A 27,225-nucleotide genomic window follows, 5' to 3' on the forward strand; every position below is an offset into this window, starting at 1 on the left:
TGCAGTTGCACCCATTCTGTCCAAAGTGAATCAACAGCAATTAATTTGAAAATGATTACTGCTTCCAAAACAGTGGCATCACTAATGAATACTAAGGAAGAGGTTTCTCAGTGGCAGCTGTAACACCTTGCCAAGCACACTGCCTTCACGGTCACAAAGTTTGGTCTCCATTAAAATCACAACACTGAAACAATGAATCTTTCTGAAGCTGCACCTGCAAATATAGGAAATATAAGAAGAGAACCTTGTCAGAAAAAAAAAAAGCTGTATGCTGTTTTAGACCTTTCTGAGGCATGTCTGTGCACTAATAATTAATGCACAGACATACCTCAGCGATACCTCAACTTAAAGTATTCTGGGGCACTTTTGAGTCTTAGATGTCAGCCATCTCCTTAATTTAAGCTTCAAAAACTCATTAATACAATACAATACATGTACGTACTTAATTGACTGCTTCCCTTAGGGGCTTTTCAGGGCCAATGAAACAGAATTAATGACAATAAAAATCTGCCTTATTATGCACGATGTATTCAATAATGTAACGCCTCCAAATGTTCGCCACTTATTTAGTTACTCTTCAAAAATACATCATCATAATACACGTTTTTCCGTGGCTGGCAAATTTTCTACCTACAGTATTCGAGAACGGACCATTTGAAAAACTCCTTTTCAAGCATTGGTGCAAAGATATGGAATAGTATTCCCAACAGTGTATGTTGCCCTGCACCCTTTACACGTAGTTTAAATATTTAGTAAATAATTATTAAAGTGAAAATTTTCAGCTTAATTTCAGTTATACATTAATTTTGTTTTACTCCACCTACTTTGTAATTTATATACTTCCCGTCATTTTAACCTAATATGTTGATGTTCATGTATCTGTTGTCTTTATTGTTGTCTCAACCCCTGTTACTGTATTGTAATCTTTTATTTTTCCTAGCCACCTCGATTAGCTAGGCTATTTTGCGAGTAAGGACCAATGGAAAATGTACGAAAGGTGAATGTATTATAATAAACTTGAAACTTAAACATAATTAACGAAATGACAGAACACAACTACAACAACTGTGAAGAATTCCAACTGGCTGGAAGGCAAGCCAGTTAACTATTTACAAGTGCAGCTGGGAAGGTGAACCAGGGACCACCAGGGACTACCAGGAACAAATTGCATAGCTTGTCTTTCTCGTATGCTAATGTTCTCCTCTCTCATATTTGAACCTTTGTTCAGACTCCAGGAGAACCACCTTTTTGTGGAATGTTTTTGAAGCCTATATAAACTTGCAGGCCGTGTTTTACTGGGTCTAAAACCAGCATCTGTAATTTCTTCAAAATTTTTTTTCCCGTAAACCAAAAACTTTTCTGACAAAAAATTGCAGACAAACATAATCATGCTGAAAGGTAGTCTCAGAAAATGTTAAAGACGGTGCCTGCTATTGTAAAGTTACATGACTTGTATGTTCTGTGCATCTCGAGATACTCAAGTTTCCTATCGCTAGTGCTTAATAATGCAGGGATATTCTTGTGTGGATTAAAACTATGTGGAGAAAGCCGAACTTGGCAAGTGCTCTTGGTATCCAAAAAGAAAATTGGGGGTAAACATGCCCTTTTCAGAGAATCAAGCTTCACTTAGGAAAGGAGTGCCATACATTGCTTTGTATTTTAAAGCTTATTACACATATTGTTGAAAAATAATTATGTCGTTACCCCCAATTTTCTTTTTGGATTTCAATGACACTTGTTAAGATCTGCTTTTCCCACATAATTCATACAACCACGCAAAAATAAATGTACCTTTGAATTAGTAGGCACCGTCCTTAACTAGTCCGATCCTTGTGATGAACCATGCAATTCCAAATTCATTAAATTTTCCGGGGGAGTGGTAACAGTTTACAAAAATTACATATATTTGACATCAGGTCTTCCTACAAAGTCCAGACTGTTGTTAAAAACAACTGTTTTGCAATGACTTAATTAGTTTTTATCATTACATGCATTGTGACTTGTTACACTCACTAAAGAAAGTCTTGTAAAGTAATAACTAAAAAAAATAGGTAGTTATTTACTCTAAAATTAAATGCATGAATCTTACATTCTGGAAGTAATGTTTTGACGATATGATAAAAAATAAACCAATATACCCTACTCCTGTATTGTGAATAGTAAATGATGTTTTTCTCCGGAGGAGAAGAGGGGAGGAATGGCTGGATTTAAGAGAACAATCAATCTAGTTTTCACGAGATAGCTATGGATAGCACTGAATTCTATAGTTACCTCAAATTGCATCCTAAAACTAACACACAAGGGCTCAAATATCTTCATCATGTTTGTTTCCCATGAAGACGCTGCCAAAAAGCGCACAGTACCTTAAACCTTTCATATACTCAGATACATTGTAATTCAATTTTGATCGAGTTTTATTGTCTCGATCGTTCGAAAAGATCCATCGAGTGAAAATAATAAAGCCAATCACGAGGACTGAAATAAGTTCGGAAAAAATGAAAGGCTCCATGTAAATTAAAGCACGACCGAATGGATCGTATTGGTATTGACCCGCTGTAAAAGTACTACCAACAAAGGCACCGCACAATTAAAAAAATGAAAACAACAACAAAATGGACGTAAGTTTGTCTTGAAAAGGCACATATCTAAAGCAACTGCAAAAATAAAGAACTCCTTCAACTTGGCCAAAAATTAAGAAAGAACGAGAAATCAAAATCCAAAACATCTAACAGGATTTTTTTCAGATGACTCGACTAGGATTTCAGTATCAACAGTTTAACAACATAAATATTCGTTTTCCTCCGTTCGATCACAAAAACATCGCATCAGGAGATGTTTCATCTATCGAACTTACCTTTAAAGGTACTTCTGCACGTAGACATCCAATTGATTTTTGTAAAATCGAAAGATTTTACATCTACCTGAACCACTGAAGCTCAAGCTCAAATCGGTATGAGCTTGGTAACCTCGCAAAATGCCAAGTTTATCTTTTGAATCGAGAATGTTCGTAGACTTCCGACGAAGGTTTTCGTAACTGTCGGAGATTACGGTGGCTCTAACCAGTTTACGGTACCATATGAAACACCGAGTATTGCCGAACAAGATGCGGTCATTATTGTGACTTAATAAGTTACCTTGGCAACGGGAAAGCTCAGCGAAATACCCCTATATTTTGGCTTCTAAATGCTCACACCACGAAAAACGAACTCGGTGACCCCCAGTTTTCATCGCTGGAAAGTAATCAGAAGGCCAAGATGAAACTTTCGACAAAGTTTGAAAAAAGTTATGTACTGCAAAATCAGAACTACCGTAAAAAAAATCACAGAGTAAAAGTGGCTCTGAACCCGCTGTACAGAATTCTTTTAAACTTTGCAGAAGGTTTTATCTTGGCCTTCTGGTAACTTTTAAGCAATAAATAATGGGGTCACCCGGTTTCTTTTGAGATATGTGCAACTAAAGACATAATTAAGGGTGTTATTACAGGGCTTTCCTGTTTCCACGGCGACCTATTTCATCACAATAATGACTGCATCTTGTTCAGCAATCATTCACGGTGTTTCTTATGGTACCATAACATTGCTAATACGTGATACAGTGTTGTAATGCCAAACCTTCTAATATGAACGTTACCTCAAAGTTAGGCCCGTTCTAGGCCGGCGTTTGAATCAGTTTGGTTCGGCAGGTTAGGTTTGGAGCGGCCAACAACGTTAAGCTCGGCAGGATCTGTCGCACTATGCGACGTTGGAGCGGCGGTTGATTCAAACGGCGCTCTTGTCATGTGCCAAACCTAACGCATAAATTGTGATAGTTTATAATCTTACCACAATACACTCCGAAGTTTTACCTGTACCTAGGCCCCTTTACTATTGTATGGATTTCAGTTTGGTTCGACCCAGGTACGGCGTGTGAATCAGCCGTCGCTCCAAAGTCGCTCTTTAGTCGAACTTTATTGAGTTAGGTTCGGCGTTTGGATCGGGCCTTAGCCTCCCACGCAGATTTTCTTTGGGCTTCGTCTTCGTAGCGGGGAAGGAACGCGTGACGAAGCCCTAAGAACGTCTGCATGGGCGGCTACCTTAACCTCCACTGTTTGTTCCCCCAAAAATATGTTTTGTGCAATTTCAATCAATTTTCTATTTAAAAAATAGAATTTCTCACTTAAGAATGCAAGCTCTTAAAAGCTTTACAATCAGAAAAAGTAATTTCAGAAATGTTAATACTGTATAATCATTTCTCGTGTAGCATCACATTAATTCATGCAGTGAAGTACTTTACTATACCTTTTGCGCAGCGTCAGGAGCGTGATTCTGACGCCGTGATTTTTAACGTGACATATCAGCAGCAACTTGTCGAAGGACAAAAAAAGCGTATGACACATAATCAAACTTCTACGTTTACTAGGAAATTGTCAATCGCTAACAAACAAATTTTGTGCACATCCTGCGTTATAAATATAACTAACCTTGTTCCTAAGCAAGGAAATTGCGAATTAATTGATAAATTAATTAGGGGGTATAAAATTAATGAAAGTTATCCTTTAATCACTGGGTAAACAAACACTTCCGCCGTCCTAACCCGTTGACGTAAATAACGCAACAATCTATAGCATTCCGAAGTCTCTAACAAATACACAAGGATCGAAATTCCCTGAAGAGCTTCGTGTGGACGGTACCAGAGACAATATCCCGGGTTGCCTTCGACACAAAAGAACACTCTAGCTTTGGTGCTGGTATGCAATGCATTTGCTCGTGGCCAAACAAGTTCTAAAGAACACAAAAAAACGTTTCTCAGGTCGATTAAACGGATAAAGACTCTGGGATCTCAACATTGAGTGGGACGGTTTTCCAAGGCACGAAAATGTTCCTTTTTGTATTTATAGCTATATATTACACATGGATAAGCATTCAAGGTGAGGGATTAATATTTATACAATAATTTTCCATCATTGTTATACCTATCCTCAAACACAAGAAAATGGCATTCGCGAAGTTCGACCTTATATATAGACATGAAACCAGCAAGCCTATTTTAATTATGTTGCTTTTTGACCCTGCAAATCGATTTAAAGCCTTTTAGCGGTTGCAACGATAATTTCCAATGATTGCCTATTCCATTACTTATTTTTGTGTGATCGACGTTAAAATATTAGAACTGATATTTGCTAATTCGTTCATAATTCAACTTCTGAAAGCTGTCTTCAATAGAGTTAATAAGTAACTTTTCAATGACCTGGCTGTTGCTTCGGTGTATTCGTGTCCATGCGTGATTTTCATCTTCAGTCGATGGACAAACTTCAAGCGTAATATTGACACCCAAAGAGAGATTTTTCATTGTTAAAATATTGAAGTAGAAATCGATTCTTGTTATTTTTTTCAATTTCGAAAGCGGTAGGACTCAATGATGGAGAAAGGTGCAGATAATTATTGTCATTAGAAGATAGAACTCATCTGTAGCTGTATTCTAATTTACAGTTATTTAAAACTCCCAGAGGCACGTCTCTAAAGTCTAGAAATCTATGGCTTAAGGGTACAAGAACCTCAAAACGCGATGTAGAGTGTTAGAACGAAACACATTCGTAATATTCTAAAGTTATAAAGTTCTAAAATCGCTAAAATTTCTGTCTGGCGGTTCTAAAATCTCTAAAATCTCTAACGGTTCTAGAATATCAAACAAACCGTCTGGGGGTTTTAAAATCTCTAAAAGTTGTAAGGTTCTACAATGCTATAGAACTTCATAATTAGACCATTTTAGTTTCTATTAATCACGCACTTTATAGAGCTCTTCTAACTAGAGCAGTTTTAGAATGCTATAAAACTTTCTGATGTCAAGACCTAGAGTGGTTCTAGAATGCTATAGAACTTTCTTATGTCAAAACCCGGGTGTCTCGGGGATATTCGGATAACTTCATCCCGAATTAGTAATCGGAAAGTCGTAGGTTCGGCTCCTGCTTTGGCGCACTCGGATTTTTTCCCGAGTCAGTCTCCGAGTCAACATCGAAAGTCGGTGCTGTTCGCCGATCGTCAAAATGCCTCGCGACTTTAATTTCGCCGATCGTAGCTCGCATAATTTTGAGCATAAGACTGAGCAAAAGCATCGAGCATCATGCTGCAATAATGATCCAAAGTTTCTTTGTTTTGTAACAGAAAGAACTTTTTCAAAACCATCGGATACCGGCCCAAGGTCCGAAAAACCACTTTTTGAAACTATGCAAGACTGTCGATTGACAGAAAGATGTTTCAATTGTCTTTCTCGGGTATTAAAAACACACCAAAGATCTTTGTTTCACGAATTGCTTTTCGGGAGAGGAGAGTTTTCAGGTCCTTTGAAAGACCAGGCGCCTGGTCTTTCAACAGGCCATAAGTCGTAATAGATTTACGATTCCCGAAATACGCCCGAAAAAGTTTCGACTTTTGAGAGGCACGACCCAGGTTACTGCCAGGTACCACATTTTCTGACCAAGTATGGTTACCAAGCAATTAACAAGGGTTATCATTCGTTTTTATGCTAATTATCAGGGCCCAGTTCCTCAAAAGCCGATTAACGCTAATCTAGGATTAAAAATTAACCAAGCAGTTTATTTCTCTACTCCCAAATGCTGTTCAACGCAGATTTTCGGCAGAACTTTACATGAGAAGACGTCAATCTTGAAAAACTAAAATAAGCAAAAGAAACTTTCACCAAAAAGTTGAAAACGTGAAACAAAAGTTTACGCTAATCCTGGATTAAGTTAATCGGCTTTCGAGGAACCGGGCCCAGGTAATTATACTGGAGCATAATAATCGTTAAAATGTAAAATGCTTTTCTTGCAGCCGAAAACGTGATAAAAATCAACAAGAACCTTATAGAGAAGAAACGAGGAGAATGCTTTGAATTCCGAGCGGAGCATTACTTTCCTACCAACTCTTCACCCATCTTTGTATGGAAAAAACGGCACACTACAACTATTTATCCGGATAATCGCATATCCATTTCCAGAGGTGGAAAGGAACTTGTTATCAAGCATTTGACGGAAGCAGATACGGCATTATACTCATCAGAGGTTAAAACAAAAGGAGGCCTAGAAATAACTCAGTATTGGTTAGTAGTTCGAGGTATGTACGTAGAACTTTTGTAATAGGATCGTTCAAAACAGTGTCTCTTTAGCTTTTGTACCGTTGTGCCATTGCACCGAAGGCTGGACACGAGAAGACTGGTTGACCAACTTGGTCCTCGCTTTCAGCCTCCGCCGGTTACCAGGCCAGGCTACTCTGAGGACGAGCATGTCTTTGGGCCCGCCTGGAACTATCGGTGCGGTAGATAGGGGTTACCGCTTTCTCTACCTTTCCCTATCAAGAGTGTCACCTATATATCATACTCTGTCCAAAGCCATGCAATTTTATTCCTAAATGGGGAACCCATTGGGATTTAAAGGGTTAAAACAACATCTACGTCCGCTCAAAAACTATGCTTCCTTTAATCCTTTCCCAGCCAAGAGTAACACTTAACAAATTTTTACACTGTCTAATGACGGATAATTTTACTAACCAATGGAGTCTTTCCAGGGGTGAAAGCCTTAGGGTTACGTCTCTCATGTCCCCATAGGGCATCATTCGATCGAAGTGCGCAGAGGACAAGGACGCCTTCCCGCGATTTTGTAATGTATGTGCAATCATGGGGATATCTGCGCGGAACAGGTTAAGTCCATAGTGGATTTTCTGGTTTAGAACCGGCAGAGGTCGTTTTCCCTGAAGCTGACCAAATTAAGGTCGAGAGCTCCGGAGACGAGAACTTTCAAAGAGATTGTGAGCTCCATTGTGTTTTTTGAGCTCTTATTTGTTTTTACATGTTCAATAGTGTTGCATGCTTCTAATGAATCCTGTAAATGGTGTCAGTGAGTGGACAGTTCAAATCAAGCTCTGCATCCACTCAAAAATGATGTCCCCTTTAACCCAATAGGGACCTTTAGATTCTGGTACGAGGACGAGAACCAGAATGAGTACGAGATTTGACTGCCTGTTTTAAGCGAAAATACTTAAAATATTTATAACCGGGACGATTAATCTTACCCTTTGTTACCAGCGTAGGTTCCTCAGTTATTCTTATTGCTGGTGACTGAGCCTTTTCCTGATCGAAGGATGCCAAATCCGCTACACTGTTGCGGTGACCTGTTTTGACACGACGGCATTTTTGCAAAACCTCGTACTTATGTGAGAGGCGCGGTGGCCTCATGGTTAGTGTGCTCGAGTGGTCCTGTTGTGTTCTTGGGCAAGACACTTTAGTCTCACGGTGCCTCTCTCCTCCCAGGTGTATAAATGGGTACCGGTGAATTTAATGCTGGGGGTCACTCTGCGATGGACTGGCATCCCATTCTACAGAAACCGGAGATAAGCGCCAGCCTGATGGGCCTTCTAGGCTCGTGGAAGACTTTACCTACCTACCTACCTACCTACCTACCCCACTAAAGTGACGACGGTATCACGTTTTCCCGCCAAAATGGCGGTGGTTTGCGCGCGCTCACTGTTGTTCTATGAGAAAATCTCGTCAGTACTCGTAGTCGTCCTCGTCCTAGAATCTAAAGCTCTCTATTGACTCCTAGGAGTGAGGCTAAACAGATTACTCTCTGTCTGACGTCAGCCAGTTTTCACTTCTCAGTGAAGGCAGTTCAGGAGTCAGTGGGTTAAGACTTGAGATCAATTGAGCTCTTGCTTGCGCAATATAAAAATTAAAACTGAAGTAAAGCCACTAACGCCAGTTACTGTGAATTTGACTTACTCTCAATTCTTAAATCGGCAGGCTGTGATGTCAACGAGAAAGAGATTGACTTCAAAGACTGTGAAACAGCCTGCGAAGGTTGGTGAGAGAAATTGAAATATGTACTAAGCAATTCACCCTCCTTCCTACCCCTAGCGTTTTTTCCCTCATTTCCTTCATCACATCCCCTCCCCTAGTCTCCCGCGCAGCCGTTCTTTGTGTGGTCACGCAACGCTCCTCCCAGTTGTGTGACCTCACAAAGAACTCCTGCGTAGGAGACTACCCCTTCCCCGGCACGAAACCCAAATTAGAGCAAATGCATTGGACAATCTGAAAAATCGCGTTCGTTGTCGAACAAGGCACGCTTGTTTTTGAAGAGTTGAAGTTTACTTCTAATTTCTTGCAAAGCTGGGGTGAGATTTCATGACAGATCCTAAGGAGGACACACAATACTTAAGCTGCCCGCGTCAATGGGTGACTGGATATAAAAACACGTTACAGCTGATTGCGTTTACTTTTCTTCTAACCCTTATATAGATTCAATATAAAAAAATATACCTGCTCCCATTCACGAAAACTCCGAAAATGTTTTCAGAAACGGTTGCATCAGGTCACTTAAATCCGTCTCCCTTAGCTTGAAGTTATACGTGCGCGCAGACTCGAAATATTTCAAGAAACTGATTTTTAACTTTCTGTAAAACATGCCTACAGTTTCGTCAAAGTTTAAATATCTTGGAGATTATTTCTACCATTACGTGTAACGCTTCATGGGAAAAATTGATTTCACCTTCCATTAAAAAAAGACATAATATGTCGATTTTAAGAGTAAAAGAAATGCCTTTAGGCAACGGTAACGGTATTTTGAAAGAAAATATCATATGAGAAATGTATGATGGTAACTTAATACCCTGGAGAAAATTCGTCTCGATATGATGACCCTAACTATATCTAAGAACGGAATATGTCTATTTGTGGGAAAAAAGAGAAACTATTTCGAGCCTACTCAAAGGATGTAATGTGAAACTGTTAAAGTACTGTAAAATCACCTCGGATTTGACACTGCGTTCTTGTGGCTGTGGATAAGGCGTGATTTACGCGTACCACGACATCAAAAGCGCAATTGAAAGCCCAAATCCAAACGATATGTACACGAAGAACACATACACAAGGAAGGTAAGACAAGGGAAACGACTGAAAAAAGTCTTTTTAAAAGATTGTGAACAAGGTTAACGCCATCTTGGTTTCAAAGTCACTTTGTTTGGAAAGGGAAAAGATTGTTCCTTGCGTCTGCGTTCGTCCTCTCTTCTGCATTTGCTGGTTAACTATAATGTGGAAAAATGCTCGTATTTGTTCGTTTTTCTCACAGCCGTTTGTCTCAAAGACTGGTATCAGTTTGGCGACAAATGTTTCCGTTACTTTTCGAATCCAAAGTCGTGGCTCGACGCTCACTCTCACTGCCAGGCAGCCTTCAGTGCGAAGCTCGCAACCGTCGAGAATGAAGAAGAAAACCGGTAAGAAAATGTGTACTTACGAGGCTCTCCCAGGGTAGACTCGTTTTTCCCTTGTTCCCATAAAAAAATTGCATGTGTTTCCTTGTTGCCGAAATTACTTCCAAACTTGTTCTCAGCTTTTTGATCCCTAAAAAGGTTTATGTTCAGTTGCAGCCCGCTTGCGGACGGTAGATGTTGTTGTTGCCGCGAATTCACGTATCGGACGCCATATTGGAAGAGCGGGGGATAGGTCTGGGCCTGGTATATTCTCCACTCGTCCCAGATCTTCCGATTTTCACCCGTCCAACATGGCGACCGAAATACAAATTACCACCTGCAAGCAGCTGGCTAGTTCAGTTGTTCACTAAGATATTTTGTCTTTATTCCTCAGTTCAAATTAGCCATATTCTCTTGTTCCCCCAAACCCCTGGGGGGGCCTTGCTTACGTTTTAAGTACTTTCACCAAAACAGCTTTCGTGATACCATAATAAAACATAGGAAAGATTTCATGTACGGGAAAACGCAATACGTGGCTTTCACACAACGAAGCAACGCCCGTGTGTTTATTTAAAGAAATGAGTGCTTAATTTGACATAACGTTTGCTTGTAACATAAATACTGAAATGGTCGCTGATGGTCAGGGAGTCCAGATGGCCTAGCGGGTAACCAAGTGCCCTTCCCACCTTTGCGACCCGCGTTCAATACTGGCCTCGACCATGAGGACGTATGTGGGCTGAGTTTTAGTCGATCTCAGTCTGACTCTGAGGGTTTTACTCCGGTTAGTTCGGTTTTCCTCCCTCATCAAAATTGACTCTCAGTCAATTACATCCTCCCTTTTCATTGATTTGAATGAATAAAGTTGCTATTATTACGTGGGTGCCTCCTGCAGGGCAGACCACATTATAAAATGTTCCCCGTATCCACAAATTGTAACGTTTGTTATCATTGGCTAGTCTCTGTAAGGTCTGGAAAGTGTAAATTTATAGAAACAGTGTAGAAACTAGTGTATCTAGTAGATAGTAATGCTGCAGTACATTTCGTTAATAGTGTCAACATTTATCATTGGTAACCACAGCAACAGCGTATTGAAGTCAGTGGGACTTATTTAGTTTGTTGAGGGAATGAAAGTATGTGCTGAAATTTAACCGGAACTACCCCCTTTCCAGACCATGATGAAGAGGACGAATTGTAAACGGAAGAAAAAATAAACTGATAACACACTACAAGCTCCCTTTGCACCAGATCGCGGAAATCGAAAGATCCCTCAGATGCCTAAATTGTATGCAGAAAGAAAGGAAATTGTAACTTAAAATCTGTCATGGTACTCATCAACAAATGCCTGCAGAACTATAATCAGTGCTACGGCTTGAAGCACATGGCAAGCTTACTTAAGTCAGTTTCGATTGCATGAATCACAGCACATATGAAAATAAAGTGTTTTACGGTTTCATCGTAGTTTTTCTAATCATTTTACAAGTTCTACAAGTCTACAGTTCTTCTTATGATTCTAGCTTCGATCCGAAGAAGTCGTAACTGCGTCAAACGATGAAATACGAAGCTCGAAGTTCAGATGTCAAAATTTTTTGCATGAAAGGAGCGAACGATGTACCTTAAAATTTGTCAAAATTCATGGAACTTTACTGGAACGAAAGCGACGGATGTGAAAGTCATGCACGATATGAGAAAGTAAAACAACACCACTCACGTTTATCATCGAAAGCAGGATCACTATGTTAATGCTCGCTTCGCTCGCTCTGAAGCAAAAGTAGCAGTGCATTTGAAAAAAAGAAACCGTGTTTTACAAAACTCATTACAGTTTTGTAATAGTTCTAATAACGACTATTTCCTCGTAATGCTTATCACAATTGCTCAAAAATTCTACCACGTAGTCGAAATTATGCAAACGATGACATCGCGGAAGCTCGGAGTTCAGATGTGAGAACTTTGTGCCAGAAAGAGGACAATGATATAACTTAGAAGCTATCCAGATTCACAAAACTTTCACATCCTGGAACGAAAGCGACGAATGTGAAGGTCATGCACGCTAGAAAACGAGAAGTAAAACGGTACAACTTGCCTTTTCATCGAATATTACGGGACCTCGTGCTTGAGCAATCTCTAGAGGATTTGGTGGCGTTCTGCTCAAATGCAATGCATTCTGGTAAAAGATGGTGAATGGCGCAGTGCATTCTGGGTAATTATGATGCATTCTGGAAAAAAGTGGTGAATTCGAGATTTCGTCCTATCTTCTCACGAATCCAGATTATGTTGCTGCTCGCTCCGTAGCAAATATTTAACCATTACCCTGCGAAATCGCGCGGAATATCGCCTGATACTTAGCCGAAGAGGCCATAGGCCGTGTTGGCTATAATCAGGCGATATTCCGCAAGATTGAGCAGGATAATGGTTTTATTATTCAACACCTGGATGGCAAAGCACAATTTTCTGCGTTTATTGGAAAAAAAAACTGGAAAAACTACCATTTTTCTCCGCGAGGCAGGATATCTGTTGACTACGCACGACGAATATTGCGCGCGCTATGACCATATTTGGACATTGTCACAATTTGTTGAATAATAAAATAATAAAATATCTCGTCCGGTCTTGGATAATTTTTTGCCCATGTGTATCACCCATTTCAATTCCTTTATTTATGGAGAAATCAATGTGTGCACAGCTTTGCATGTAAAATTCTAATACTTTAATAAACAGCAAAATATTAACCACAATAACAACATAAAATTTGCGACAATTTCGCTTATTTTTCGGGCACAGTTTGTACGTGATCAGTTGGTTAGTTAGTTGATCAGTGCCGTTTAAGAAAGAGCGTAAAAGCGCCAAAACACTTCGATGGAACAAGTGGTCGGATTAGCTATAGAGCATCGGCGAGTGGGCTCTACATTCTCAAATAACAGTTTAAAGTACTTGAATTGGCTGTTGTAGTGCTTGGTTATCCTGTGGCTGTTCATTAGCTACCTCTTGCTGGACCACTTCCTCTACCATTTCTTCGTGAACTTCGTCTTGGACTTGGACATTTTCCGCCTGGACTTCGGCAACTTCCGCAAGAATTTCGGCATTTTCCGCCTGGACCAGGACGACTTCTTCAAACGCAGGAGCCTGGTCAGCTTGTAGGGGATATTCCTGCACTGGAGCACTTTGGCGTCGGTACAGAAAGCCAAAACAACGAGAAAGCAATCTTTCGCTTCTCTCCTCCTGCTGTCCACCCTCATCGTGTTGATGAATCACGTGACCTGGTGGAATCGGCAGCGCTTCTTCCAGACCAAGCGGTGGTCGTTCCTCCCAAGGTCCCGTATAGTACATTGGGTGTCCATGGTGATGGTTTCGTCGTGTAATCTTCCGCTTCACATATCTTGCTGCAGCGCGGAGTCTGTTTCGAAGGCCTGTGGGGTGAGGCTGCTGTGGTGGATGCTGCCCGGCCTGTGGAGGCACCACAGGAGGAGGTGGAGGAGCAACAACAGCCTCATTGGCAGGAGCATCACCATTTACCCCTTCATCTCCAGGTTGGTCCGCTACGTCATCAACATTTTCCCCCTCGTCATCCTCATCAACGTTGGGATTATGATGGTTGACCTGTGCCGGGTGATCATTTAACGGGGCCTCTTCGTTGGGTCCCGGGGGTTCTAAAGGTGGAGGTGGCGCTTGAGCCTGAACATTTGCAAGATGTGCTTGAAATGCTAACAGCCAAACTGGCAAAATGTTATCGGCGTTTGGAGCTTGGTCAAGAGGTGGTATATGTGCCATGGGATTATAAGGGGGTACGTTCACAATCGGTGCTGGGTTTTGTATGACAAATCCATTTTGTCCAGCACCCTGAGGTTCTTGAAGAACCATATCTAGCTGATCCTCGTCTTCAATTTCTAATTGCTCTACTATGGACTCGCTTTCAAAGTCCTCCTTATCGTTCACAGCAATATCAGTCAGTTCATCGTCGATTGCTGTTTCCACTGCGTCATATATTTCGAAATGAGTCTGCTCGGAATGGATTTCCTTAGCAAACTCTTCATTTTCATCTTTTTCGTTTTCCTCAGTGACCAGCAGTAATTTGTTCCCTTCGTTATGGAAACCGTCTCTACCCCTTTGCAAACAGAGTTCTTGCGAGTATTTTAGCATCAAGGCTACGATTCGAAGCCAGGCCATTTTGAAGCTGGTCTCGCACAACGCAATTTGGTTATCAGTCACGGCAATGGAATACGTATTTGATAAGTTTGGATCAGTGCCTTTCACTTCATCTTCACCTTTGGAACTGATTTCACTTAAACACTTAACTCCAGTCAAATCTGCTAAGCCGTCGACTTCCTGATTCTTGTTACCTTTGGAATATTCATTCTCAAATTTCATTCCGCCTTCTTTATTCTCATTGAAGGCGGAAAAACAATCCAAGCTATCTTGGGTGCAAGCATTTATTGTCCCATTTTCTTGGTCATTCTGCGGATCACTGAGTTTACAGTCATCTTCGCTCTCTTCAGAAGAACAGCAATCCTTCTCTGGAGCGTGCAAGATTTGTTTCATTTCAGTCTTCCGTTTCACTTGTTTCCTGTTGTTATTCAGTAGATCATTTGCCTTGGAGCTATCTGTTCTTTCTTGTGAAAAACAACATTGCCTCTCTAGAGTGTATGACATCCCGTGAACGTCCATACCCGCCTGGGCAATCAACACATCTTCGACTTCTCTATCTTTACTTCCACTTCGACTTGTACGATCAAAGCTGATTCCAGTCAAATCTGGTATGTCGATGACTTCTTGAGGTTTGCAATCATATAAATTATCATTCCCACATTTTATTCTTCTCCCTTTATTCACATTGAAGGCGGAAGCACAATCCAAGTTATCTTGGACGCAAGCATTTATTGTTCCCTTTCCTTGGTAATTTTGTGGATCACTGGCTTTCGAGGCATCTGCGCTCTCTTCAGAAGAACAGCAATTCTTCTGTGGAGCGTTCAAGATTTCTCTCATTTCAGTGTTCCTTTTCTCCTTTTTTCTTTGCTCATCTTGGGGGAAATTAGCCTTAGAGCCTTCTGTTCTTTCTTGAGAAGAACAGCAAGAGCTCTCTAGAGCGTTTGAGATCACCTGCACTTCCATGCCCGCTTGGGCAATAAATACATCTTCGACTTCTCTGTGTTTGCTTCCACCACGACTTGCACGATCAAAGCTGATTCCAGTCAAATCTGGTATGTCGATGACTTCTTGAGGTTTGCAATCACATAAATTATCATTCCCACATTTTATTCTTCTCCCTTTATTCACATTGAAGGCGGAAGCACAATCCAAGTTATCTTGGACGCAAGCATTTATTGTCCCCTTTCCTTGGTAATTTTGTGGATCACTGGCTTTCGAGGCATCTGCGCTCTCTTCAGAAGAACAGCAATTCATCTGTGGAGCGTTCAAGATTTCTCTCATTTCAGTGTTCCTTTTCTCCTTTTTTCTTTGCTCATCTTGGGGGAAACTAGCCTTAGAGCCTTCTGTTCTTTCTTGAGAAGAACAGCAAGAGCTCTCTAGAGCGTTTGAGATCACCTGCACTTCCATGCCCGCTTCGGCAATCAATCCATCTTCGACTTCTCTGTGTTTACTTCCACCACGACTTGTACGATCAAAGCTGATTCCAGTCATATCTGGTATGTCGATGACTTCTTGAGGTTTGCAACCATATAAATTATCATTTCCACATTTTATTCTTCCCCCTTTATTCACATTGAAAGCAGAAGCACAATCCACTTTATCTTGGGCGCAAGCATTTATTGTCCCCTTTCCTTGGTAATTTTGTGCATCACTGGCTTTCGAGGAATCTGCGCTCTCTTTAAAAGAACAGCAATTCTTCTCTGGAGCGTTCAAAATTTCTCTCATTTCAGTGTTCCGCTTGTCCTTTTTTCTTTGCTCATCTTGTGGAAAACTCGCCTTAGAGCTATGTGTTCTTTCTTGAGAAGAACAGCAGGAGCTGTCTAGAGCGTTTGAGATCACCTGCTCTTCCACGCCCGCTTCGGCTATCAATCCATCTTCGACTTTTCTGTCTTTACTTCCACCGCGACTTGTACGATCAGAGCTGATCTCAGTCAAATCTGGTATTTCGATGACTTCTTGAGGTTTGCAACCATATAAATTATCATTCCCACATTTTATTCTTCCCCCTTTATTCACATTGAAGGCGGAAGCACAATCCACTTTATCTTGGGTGCAAGCATTTATTGTCCCCTTTCCTTGGTAATTTTGTGGATCACTGGCTTTCGAGGCATCTGCGCTCTCTTCAGAAGAACAGCAATTCTTCTGTGGAGCGTTCAAGATTTCTCTCATTTCAGTGTTCCGCTTCTCTTTGTTTCTTTGCTCATCTTGTGGAAAACTCGCCTTAGAGCTATCTTTTTTTTCTTGAGAAGAACAGGAAAGGCTCTGTAGAGCGTCTGAGATCACCTGTACTTTCATGCCCGCTTCGGCAATGAATTTCTCTTTGACCTCCTCCTCATAAATACCAACTGTACAGCCAAGGCTGTTGGACAAACACAGTTGGTATGACTGTGCAACATGTTGCACGCCACCCACACCCTCAAGGTTCTGTTCTACACCTTCACTGGAGAAACAATCATCAGGCAGTGACTGAGGATCCTCGCTGGTTATGGGACCTTTTTCACTAAAAGTCTTTTTCATTTCAGTTTCTATCTCTTCGTCTTTTTCAACACAATGCTTTCCTTCCGAAGCATTGTTTAGTAGTATGCTGAATGGCACTAAAACGTTTTGTACGTAATGCCAGAAATATGTCATTGCGCGTAACCATGCCATCTTGATGACTGCGAGAAACGAGGCCTTGTTATCATTGATATCAGCCCCAGAGTTCACATTAGATAAACTGTATTCAAGGCCTTCATTCTTTTCGCTATCGCCACAAGTATCCCCGGGGCTGAGACCCGGTAATTCATTTCCTTGTGGTTCTTGGTCTGATCTTAGGGACTTCAATCCCCAAGGGTAATTATTCACATATATTGCTTTTCCGAAGCCAGTCTGTGTTTTGTGTCCCTTTGCGGGAAATCTCCCTGCCTGATCATTGCGGGATTTTAGTTGGAACATATTCTGAGAGCCCATTCCGCAAAACTGAAACGCGTAAGATTCTACGCCTGTTGCATTATTTCCGCTTTGACTTTGAGTTAATCTAGGAGGCTTATCTCCTCGGGGGATGCAAATTCCCTTGCTTTTGTGTCTCTTGAGATTGACCCCCTGGGAAAATATCGACCCGGTTCCTTGGGGTAAGGCTCGAGTCGTCTTCCTCGGAGCAAGAACAGAAGCTCTCCTGTTGCTTGAATACTTCGACGCTGACTTCGCCGTTGCGAAAAAACCGACTTCAATTATCTTGCGACTTCCGCGGATAAATTGAAAAATGACCATTACTGGCGCATGCGCCTGAGAGATGATGTAAGCGACCTCATCTCGCGTTGCAGACCACACAGAACAAGAAGGGCTGACAACGTGAACAGCTATTGCAGCTCTCCAAGTTCTTAGCCTTAATTTGTCTTCGAAGGCCTCCTGTATTGTAATCAATGGACTTGTTCCCATGCTCACATCACGTGATATACGGAATACTCCATTCACTTGGTTCCATACCCCTCTCACTCTAGCTAGGTACCTCAGCGGAACCATTCTGAACGTTGCATGGGCCATAATATTGTTGTTGTAAAAGGGAAATCTGCTTATTGCCATTACTTTTCTTTGCGCCATATTAGCCCTGCAAATAAAAAAGTAGCAGAACAAGTTAAGTAAAGAGCATGCTGTTTCAGCTGGAAAACCTCTTAAGTTTGCTTCAATTGTAAACTTAAAAAGAAATAACACTTTGTGATATTAGTCATAGTTACACATACCGAGGAAAACCGCATTCCAGAGGTAAGTTTACTAGGTTTACGTCACCGAGGTGATTCTGGTCACACACAAGACTTTTTACCCGAAGTAAATGCTTGAAACAGAACAAGTTTGCTGCGAAAACACAACTGCAGAATTACGGAGAATTCAAGAGAGGTAGCAAATAGTTTGTCGCTCTTACTTCTTTTCCGTGACCAACACCAAGTCCTTAAAATTACCGATTCTACTAATTCAGCGTTTCATTCAGCAAAGAGAGGTTGTACAACAAGCGAGCTTGCGAGTCATGCTAGCCATTCGAGCTTAGTTAATGGAGGGAGACTGAACAGTTGACACCGGACATAACTTTATTTTTGACAAACTTTGAACATATAGTTGTTCGATATTCGATAAAGCGAGAGAACAAAACGCGAAATTAGACTGGCCGCCATCTTAAAATTCTGTGTGCACCATCAAAATCACGTGACATGCGAAAAAAACACAACAAAGAGTTCAATTCGGTCTCTGAAGTTCACCGGCTACCCGCGTAACTAGTCTCCCTCCATTAACTATGTTAACATACGAGGCGTGCGAGTCAAGATGCGAGCCACGCAGTTATTGAAAGCTTATCGCTTTAAAATGGGTGCTTTGACTTAAATACTCTTTATCATCATTATTTGAAATGGGTGCTTGGACTTAAATGCAAGACTCGCATGGCTCGCGGGCTCGCAGTTTGTCAAGAAGTGCGCTATCCTCGGCCGGTTATGATGTCAAAAACGCGTTCACCTTGCCCCATTATTGACCTTTTGAGGTATTTAGAAAGTCTAAATTACACTTCCTAGCGCTTGTCACATGCAACTGCTTCGCGATTGGTCATTCCGTCTCGGGATACTTGACAAACCACGCTATTCAGTTATCACGGAAATGTGGTGGATGAGGTTGTTTCAGTAAATCTTCCGCATACTACAATATCATGAAGCAAAAAGGAGCCCTTACTTTTTCTTCTTTGTCCAGCAAATGAAAATCGCTTTCGCTGCCGCAGCGAAAATACAACTGAAACACATCGTCATCAGTAAGGTCAAAGTTATCCAGTAGCATCCTGAAAGAAATAAAGGGTTTTATACTTGTTATAGACCTTAGATGCTGATCCCGTTAAATGCTAGGTGAAGTCTCGTTGGACTGTGTAAACTCTTGACATTTTATCTACCAAGTGACAGAGTTACGTTCCATGTTCTTTCACGGAATTTCGAAATCGAATGATGATTAAATAAGTTAGTTCAGCAAATCTTCGATAGCTTAACATAAAAGAAGATTACTTAAGTGCTCGATGATAAAAGGCCAAGCTAACTTGAAAGAAGCCGAAAAAGACGAAATGAGTTAACTTGTGTTTTTTTTTTGTTTGTGTGTGCCAAATTGATCCCTGTGGGCGCAGCCTAATCGTGAAGCTGCGCGTGAAAAAAAAAGTCAACAATTCACGCGCGCAAAAACGATCCCCACCTGTAATGCATTCCACGCACGCGCATACGTCACTTTGCATGGTAAGGGCTAGAGGCGTAAAACTATACAGCGACAACAAAAAGACCCAGCCATCTCATCTCGTGACTGAAGAATTAGTGGTTTAATTGATCACATCAAAATTGTAATTTATCAGTTGATCACATATTAATGGCTATTACAACACCTAATTAAAAACAATAGATGCGTCATAGGCGATTATTATACAATAGGTGGTTTAAATAAAAGATTCTTTCATATATCATGTTTTAATACGAAGATGGCTTTACGTGAACTGCATAGAAAATTAATCCATAGCGGAAAAAGAAAAAAATGAGCTTTTGCTAATGCTGCAATTGCTGTTGTTTCTGTAAAAGTTGACCATTCAATTCACGTCGACAGCGTCAGAATATTTAATATCAAACAAATTTCCAAAATCAAGTTGCAAGATCTGGACCGTCGGAAAAAAGTGTGTTTTACGGTGTCTTTCCTGTGACTTAAAGGGGTTCTGTGCAACCCGAGGCAATCGTTTGGAATACTAGTCTCATGCTTGATTTACGTCACGCACAGAACTTATCGAACGCATTCTCTCGATCGTCCTCCAAATCTCTATCTCTAAGGGAAATTTAAGCGCTATATGTGGGATATTTGCAAACATGCTTGTATACTTCTGTATCTTTTGGAGGAAAAAGATTGAGGTCCGAATCGAGATTGAGTCGTTAAGTTTATCGAAAGCTTTGGTAAAGAAGTGCGCAATGGACATAAATACTTGTGCTCACTTACCCAAATTGTGTATATGTGGATCCAAAATAGTATCTGTGTCACTTCGCATAATATTGAACAGTTTGCTCAAGATTAAGCCAAACATGCTCACGAACAAATTACACCCAACCATCTCTGAGCTGAGCATCTGCAATCTGATTATTCAACGTCAAAAGCCGTAATTTATAAATGGTTTTTTAATGAAGCTTGCGTCATCAAATTAACGTTAATGAACTGTTCAATTACGACATCAAGTGTTGAGAATTTGTATTCTGATCTACAGGTGACCAATAAATGTCCTGTGCAATAGCACGTGTCTGGTGAATTTTGGGTATTACCAGTCTCCTAGGGAATCATCCGCTAAAATTGAGCGAAAAAGACTAGAATTAGCCAGGATTCACCAGTGACCTATTATTACCAAATAGCGCGTGTTGTTTTGTCAAATCCTGAAAAGGCAAATTCCGAGCAAAAATCATCAGAGGAGTTCTCCAGTAAACTGTAAACTTCCATGTCTTGTGCAAAAAATAAAAGCAAAAGGAAGACTAGACACCAAACAATCTTTATTTCGATTGGCTTGCTAATGACAGCGTGAATAGGAATTGACCACTTTTAACATTCCATTATGCAATACGTTTGGGGTGGGGAGGGGGGTAGGGTATTTGCATAAACACAATACAAGTTATTTACTCTTGGGACTATACCCTTCTTCCATTGTTTTACAGCATTGCCCTCCCCCTGCCCCTCTTCCACCAAAATGGACAAAATGAACTGTTTCATGTGATTGGTGAAAAAAGCGAATAACACTGATAGCCAAGATAAGAAATAGTCTGATATTGAATTCGTGAATATGAATTTATCCAGAGATGAACAGAGGTTAAGAGCACTATGCTGACCGTCTCAATCTCCACCAACCCATTTTTTACTAACAGTTGGACATCAATTATAATTTGTGGCTTTCTGCACTGAATTACCCTCAGGGCTTCATGCACGATCTAACGTAACATTAGCCCCAATCTCCTTCCACGGTATGAACTGGTCTCCGCATCCACTCTCTTTTAGTAAGGGGTTAGGCCAGTTGCCTAACCCCTTAGTGTTTCGGTTGACACAAACCTCTTTGCAGATGATTTCCAGTCATACCAGAAAAACCTTGCAATTATTCTATTCTCATCTCTTTTTTCTTGCCTTGAAAATGTCTTTCAAGCCTTTCACAATAAAGGCAAGATCTTTTCTGTCTCGAAACGGTGAAGGAGTTTTAAAAAACATTTTACCCACAAGAATAATGACATGGGCTACTGCTTCATTTCATTAATTTTTCGTTTTTTGCAGCTTTGTTGGCAATCTCCTCAAATCGGGGTACGGTGCTTGGATAGGCTTAAATGACAGGAGTAGTGAAGGCAAATTTCTTTGGAATTACAACAAATACAATAGGCCAACATATTTTGCGTGGGACAAAGCCAATACGGACAACCCGGAACCAAACAATTTCAATGGACAGTGTAACGTCGAGAACTGCGTCGAGATGAAACATACGAACAAGAGATGGAATGACGTTGTTTGCAAGGCACATAATGATTACGTTTGCATGAGGAAGTCTCAAATAGGTGAGGTCATTGAAGAACGTGTTGGGGGGGGGGGGGGGGTGGGTGGGAAGGGATGGAAGAGATAAGCACTGGTCGGCCGTTCGGTCGTTGCCATTTTTGACGGTCGATGCCAATCTTAGTAACCAAGCCTTTTTATTCGGTAAGCTTCCAGTGAATTGTTAGGGTTAGCTTAATTAAATACTTTTAAATTGTGCCAAAATCGCTTTCCTATCCACAAGTCGTAGGCAGTTTACAATCCTTCCCCAAGGACCTAAAAAGCTGAAACTCTACATGCATAATAACTATTGTCTGTAGGTATGACGTAACGCAAGCAGAACCGGCAAGAGTTAGCTGCCTGCTTGTAGCCAACCAAAACTGAAAAAGTCACACCAGTTTCTAATAATTCTATAAATCATGTATGCAAATCATGTATGCAAATTAACTTCAACTAGGAGCTCATCATGATGATGAGCTCCTGCTTCAACTGCAACTGAATTTGCAAAAACTCAGGTCAAAAAAATTTTTGTCTCCAGACCTCCCCGGCTGGCGTTGCCAGGAAGGGAAATGTTACCTTTACGTGCGTGATGCTGTCACGTGGGACTGGGCCCAACAAAGCTGCCGAAACAGAAACAGCACTTTAGTGACAATATCAAGCTCCGAAGAAAACGAGATCATTGGAAGTTTGGTGAGATCAACGGTCTGGATTGGACTTAACGACCGAGTGGAAGCTGGTACGTCTTTTTGTTACAATTCACAATTCATAATCCAGGTCATTTGTCATGTAAATAGTTTGTCTTTTTCGAAGGGGAGCAATAAAATATAGGCCGGGTTACCAAGCTGCAGACTGTTTCGGAATTGGTAACCTGGCCTTCATTTCCGACAACAGAAAAAACCGCTTTGGTGATTATAACATAATAACCACCTCAAGTGAAACCAATCAGCGCAGTTTGATTCTATGAATGAAGTAAAGAACGCTAATTGCTATCAATAGGCGCATCCTTCCCTTTTCGGAAATTGTTGGAATATAAGAGGACTCTTGCGGTAACATTGAATCACGTCACCTCACACTGAAGGCACTAGACAGGGGTGTCGAGACTTCAGGTCTTTGAATCGTAACTTTCGAAGCTACATTCAAAATTTATTCAACCCAGAGTAGCGCCAAACTATGCCTTATTTTTGTGATTTTAAGGGGGTTTTGAACACTGAATAAACTTGGGAATTTAAGTATGTGGGGTGGTGAGAGCACTCGCCTCCCTTCAATGTGGCCCAGGTTCGATTTCCAAACTCGGCGTCCTATGTGGGTTGCGTTTGTTGGTTCTCTACTCTGCACTGAGAGGTTTTTCTCCGGGTACTCCGGTTTTCCCATCTCCTCAAAAACCTACATTTGATTTGATTAGTGTTAATTTTTTGATTTCAGTTTACAGTGTCCCCAATCAGTGCCTTTTCGCTAAATGCACGGGACACTTGAATATAGTTCATTATTATTAATTTGTTTATTTATTTATTTATTTCAAGTTATCGATGACGACTGTGGTGTAGTCAAATCCATGACCTCCCGATAACTAGTTTTAACTTTACAGGTTTATACGTATGGAATGACATTGCTCAGGGCAAGTTTGATAACAGGCCTACATACTACAACTGGGAGCTCGGGGAACCAAATGATCGCCATTATGATCCATTTAAGGCGCCTCGCAGGTGCAAAGGCGAAGACTGTGTGCAGATCAAAAGCTGGAATGACGTAATAAGCTGGTGTGACTTAGACTGCGACATCCAGTTACCTTACATATGTGAAAAAAGTCGAGGTGAGAACAAATTGTCGTTATAAAGTAGGTTGTAGTTATTCATCGCGGTGTATACTTCAACTTTCAACTTTATTTACTACTAAAACAAAGAAAAAAAAACAAATGGTCGCTTCCCGCAAATACCATTGACTAGTTGAGGTGAGGAGCGACGGGAAAAAGACGGTTGTCATTACACCTTGTAGATAGTAAAATGAAAATGAAAATGAAAAGTATACCTATAATGTTGTTGTTATTCATCGTGGTGAAGTACAATAATAATAAAGTATTCTCGTTTGTCTCACGATGTGGTCACTTGTGATGTAGATCGCGACGTTTCGACTGCATACTGCTAGCCTTCATCAGGCGATGTTATCGACTGCTTACGCGTCACCTTTTATGCAGTATGCTCTTCTGTGATTGGTTGATTTTCAGCTGCTGAAAACCAACCAATGATGAAGACTAGCAGTATGCAGTGGAAACGTCGCGATCTACATCACAAGTGACCACATCGTGAGACAAACGAGAATATTTTATTATTGGTATACGTATAATTCGTTTGTCTCACGATATAGTCACTTCCGATGTAGATCGGAAGTAACAATCTACTTAAAAAAATAGATTCTATGTTGACGTACATCTGTTCAGTAATAGATAGATGACGTCAAAGTGTGGTAAGAACAAAAAACTGGCACACGAGGCGATAGCTCATGCACGTGACGTTTATCGACTTTTTTGTTTATGAATTATTAATGTGTTTAAAAAAATTAATTTTGAAAGAGTTCTTCGTCTCGTACATTTTATAGTCAGGAAGCAGACCTTTACAGCCTCTAATTTCATTGGATCAATTTAGGACACAAGTCTATTGTGTTTAACGTCATGGTCTATTGGTCCATGGTCTTTTGTATTGTTCTTTGTGTCCATTCTGTTCTGAACCAATACCGAAAGTCGTTCCGAGACCTTACAGTTTAGTCCAAACTGACCTGAAGTGAAGTTCATGTGTTGGTCACCACTCCCCTCGGGGATTGTCAAGATTAATTTACAATTCTGTTTGGGGGACTTTGACCAGACTGCTTGTTACGTAGTTTTCAATCGCTGATAAAGTGAAAGGTGCCTCCATATACGACAACGGACCAGACCACAACACCGGGAACTCTGTGCCCTTCTCGAATAGTGTGTGGGATCAAACGTCCCACGGAGTTTGTAGTCCTTATATGACAAGACTTTAAAGTCTACTGTTGGTCCTAAGTGTTGATCGGGCAGGAGTTGAACGGACGACCTTTCGGCACCGTAGTCCGATGGTCAACCAACAGAACAAACCAGTGGGTGGCTTACTTTAATTTGCCTACAGAAGACATTCAATCTTCTTTTCCGTTTGTTGGTTTTCAGATCTCAATATCAGTTTTGCGGCGTGGGTAGCCATTTCAATGGGTGCAGGACTCATAATAAGCATCTTTGGAGGACGAGCTTACATGGAATATAAGACGCGAGGAGGGCGCAAAGATGTGAAACAAATACTGGAAGAATCGTGAACGAAAGCATCAGGAATAGCAGGCGGTCAAGAGACAGAATTGATTTTAATTATTCCGCTCGGAAAAAAGTGAGAGGGAAGTTGATCCGAGAAGGTTTTGAACGGGAGCATAAAGGTTAAGGAAGGGAAGAGTACAAGGAAACTTAAAAGGGAGAGGGGTGGGAGAGAACAACTGTTTGTTAACTATCCTCAGTTCTACGCAGTAAGGGGTATTCGCAACAAAATCTTTGGACTATTTGAACTCTGCGAAACATCCGTTTTAAAGAGAAAAACTATTACCTACAGATCCGAAGTAAAAGTAATACAGATCACTGAAGTCATTATTTTACTTTTCAAGGGGTGAAAGATGGGACAAATTGCTAGTAATTTGTCATATGAAAGGTTTACTGACTTGAATACTCATAAATCAGGCCTCGGCTGTTCAAAGATCGAACAGCGCTAACTAACAAATAAGCGCTTCGAAAACCAATTAAGTGATTCTCTGGATTGTGAGAATTTTAGTTCTGTAAGGCCCGGTTCAAACGTCAAACTTTTCATGTGCCGAATCTAATGCAATTGAGAAAAAAATGTTGTTTTTGGCTCATTCACATTAGATTCGGCACATGAAAAGTTTGACGTTTTAACCGGTTCTAATATTCAGTCAGGTAGTTATGGAGACATGAAACGGTTTGTTTCATTTTAAGCCTATTTATTATCCTCAGATTCTGTTTTAAACTCAACCTGAAGCATATCTTCAATTCTATGAAAACACGAAATCTATGAAGCCACCTTACATCCTATTATTGTTCTTGAGAAGAAGGCTGTGCGAATTATTACTTTTTCTTGCCAAAATGCTCATACTTGCCCAATTTTCAAACATTTGTAAATTATGAAATTTATTGATGTTCTACATTGTCTTAATTGTGTCTTAATGTTTGAATTTATCATAATTCGTTACCTTCTGCTTTCCACTATTTTAATTCCTATATCAAGTAGGCACAAGTGTAATACTAGACTGTGTTCTAAATCAGCTTTTTGTATTCCTTCTGCCAGGACTAATTATGGGAAGTTCAACATTCGTTTTAAGGGGGCTGTTCTTCGGAATAATATCGAGGAGTCTTATAAAATTCTTCGCTTTAACAAATTTAAATACAAATTTAATACTTCCTCTTTACTCCAGTCCATCTGAAGTTTCATTGGTTCTTTTCCTGCTGCTTTAGACATAAAATTCTTTATTCTGCCTCCTAGCTAGATTTCAACTTTCCTCACTAGCTTCTTGGTTATTTTCTAGGGGGAATTGTACCTTTCTTAAGTCTATTACTTATTTCATGTATCTCTATTTACGTGTAGTACACATAAACTATTTTCTTTGTTGTTCCAGGAAAACAGGAATTTTCTCCTAAATCAGATTTAGAACCTTTGTGACTTTCTCTTCACTAAAAAAGAATCACATTTTGAATAAAGAATAAAGCAATCATTGCCTTTTGAATTTCATCAGAAATTGTTATTGTGTACTCGTTCTTTTGTGAACGGCGGGGAAGGGGGGGGGGGTGGGGGGGTCTAAGCTGTCCTTACAAGGAGGCCATGACTAAGAGTATACAGCCTCATTGTATTTTAAATTGATTTTAACGGGAAACCAGACCATTCCAGGTAATCGCAAGTCTTGCATGAAACATTATTACCCATGGGATTGAAAATGGTCACTTCCGCATTCTTTGAGAATGCCGTTACATAGACCTAATACATACTTTAGTTTTTATTCTGTCTGGTTAGGGTTAGTGCCTTCCGTTTTTGTGAAACACGTACCACAGGCAACCCAGTTTACGCTCATGGAGCGTCTATTTATTTTTTGGGGCGAGACCTTTGCATATATGGCAGTTGTATTGTAAGCTTTGAAGATAAGTTAGTTTAGAGTTGGGGTAGGTTTGTGTAATGAGAAATGATGTTTGACAAGGTGTTTTTTTAGGTATCCTGAAATTTTCATAATTGGTAATCAACGTGGACGAAATTGGGTGTTGACTTCTTGCCCGCTACAGGTAGTCAACACAATG

General features: G+C 40.6%; 2 protein-coding genes across 3 annotated transcripts in view; one reads left to right on the forward strand and one right to left on the reverse strand.

Moving 5' to 3' along the window:
* Positions 1-2,954, reverse strand: part of LOC137985089 (BTB/POZ domain-containing protein 7-like) — an 18,809-nt gene extending 15,855 nt beyond the window's left edge. Inside the window, exons 1-2 of one of the 2 annotated variants that reach the window (XM_068832552.1) lie at positions 2,855-2,954; positions 1-214 (exon numbers count right to left, since the gene is read on the reverse strand). The exon at positions 1-214 is cut by the window's left edge and continues 1,057 nt beyond it. In XM_068832552.1, coding sequence (XP_068688653.1) covers positions 1-15 — 15 coding nt within the window. In that variant the 5' untranslated portion in view covers positions 16-214; positions 2,855-2,954. Of the gene's footprint in view, positions 215-2,271; positions 2,407-2,854 lie in introns of those variants that run through there. The other variant, XM_068832553.1, reaches the window with a different exon arrangement.
* Positions 2,955-4,625: 1,671 nt separating this feature from the next.
* Positions 4,626-25,576, forward strand: LOC137984614 (C-type mannose receptor 2-like). The gene is made up of 8 exons (XM_068831785.1): positions 4,626-4,906; positions 6,807-7,088; positions 8,770-8,826; positions 10,094-10,238; positions 21,630-21,904; positions 22,417-22,614; positions 23,464-23,688; positions 25,054-25,576. Exons 1-8 carry the CDS (start codon positions 4,855-4,857, stop codon positions 25,194-25,196), a joined length of 1,377 nt encoding a protein of 458 aa, XP_068687886.1. The 5' UTR covers positions 4,626-4,854; the 3' UTR covers positions 25,197-25,576.
* The last annotated feature ends 1,649 nt before the right edge of the window (positions 25,577-27,225 follow it).

Source organism: Montipora foliosa, chromosome 14, assembly GCF_036669935.1.
Source record: "Montipora foliosa isolate CH-2021 chromosome 14, ASM3666993v2, whole genome shotgun sequence".
NCBI classification, from domain to species: Eukaryota; Metazoa; Cnidaria; class Anthozoa; order Scleractinia; family Acroporidae; genus Montipora; species Montipora foliosa.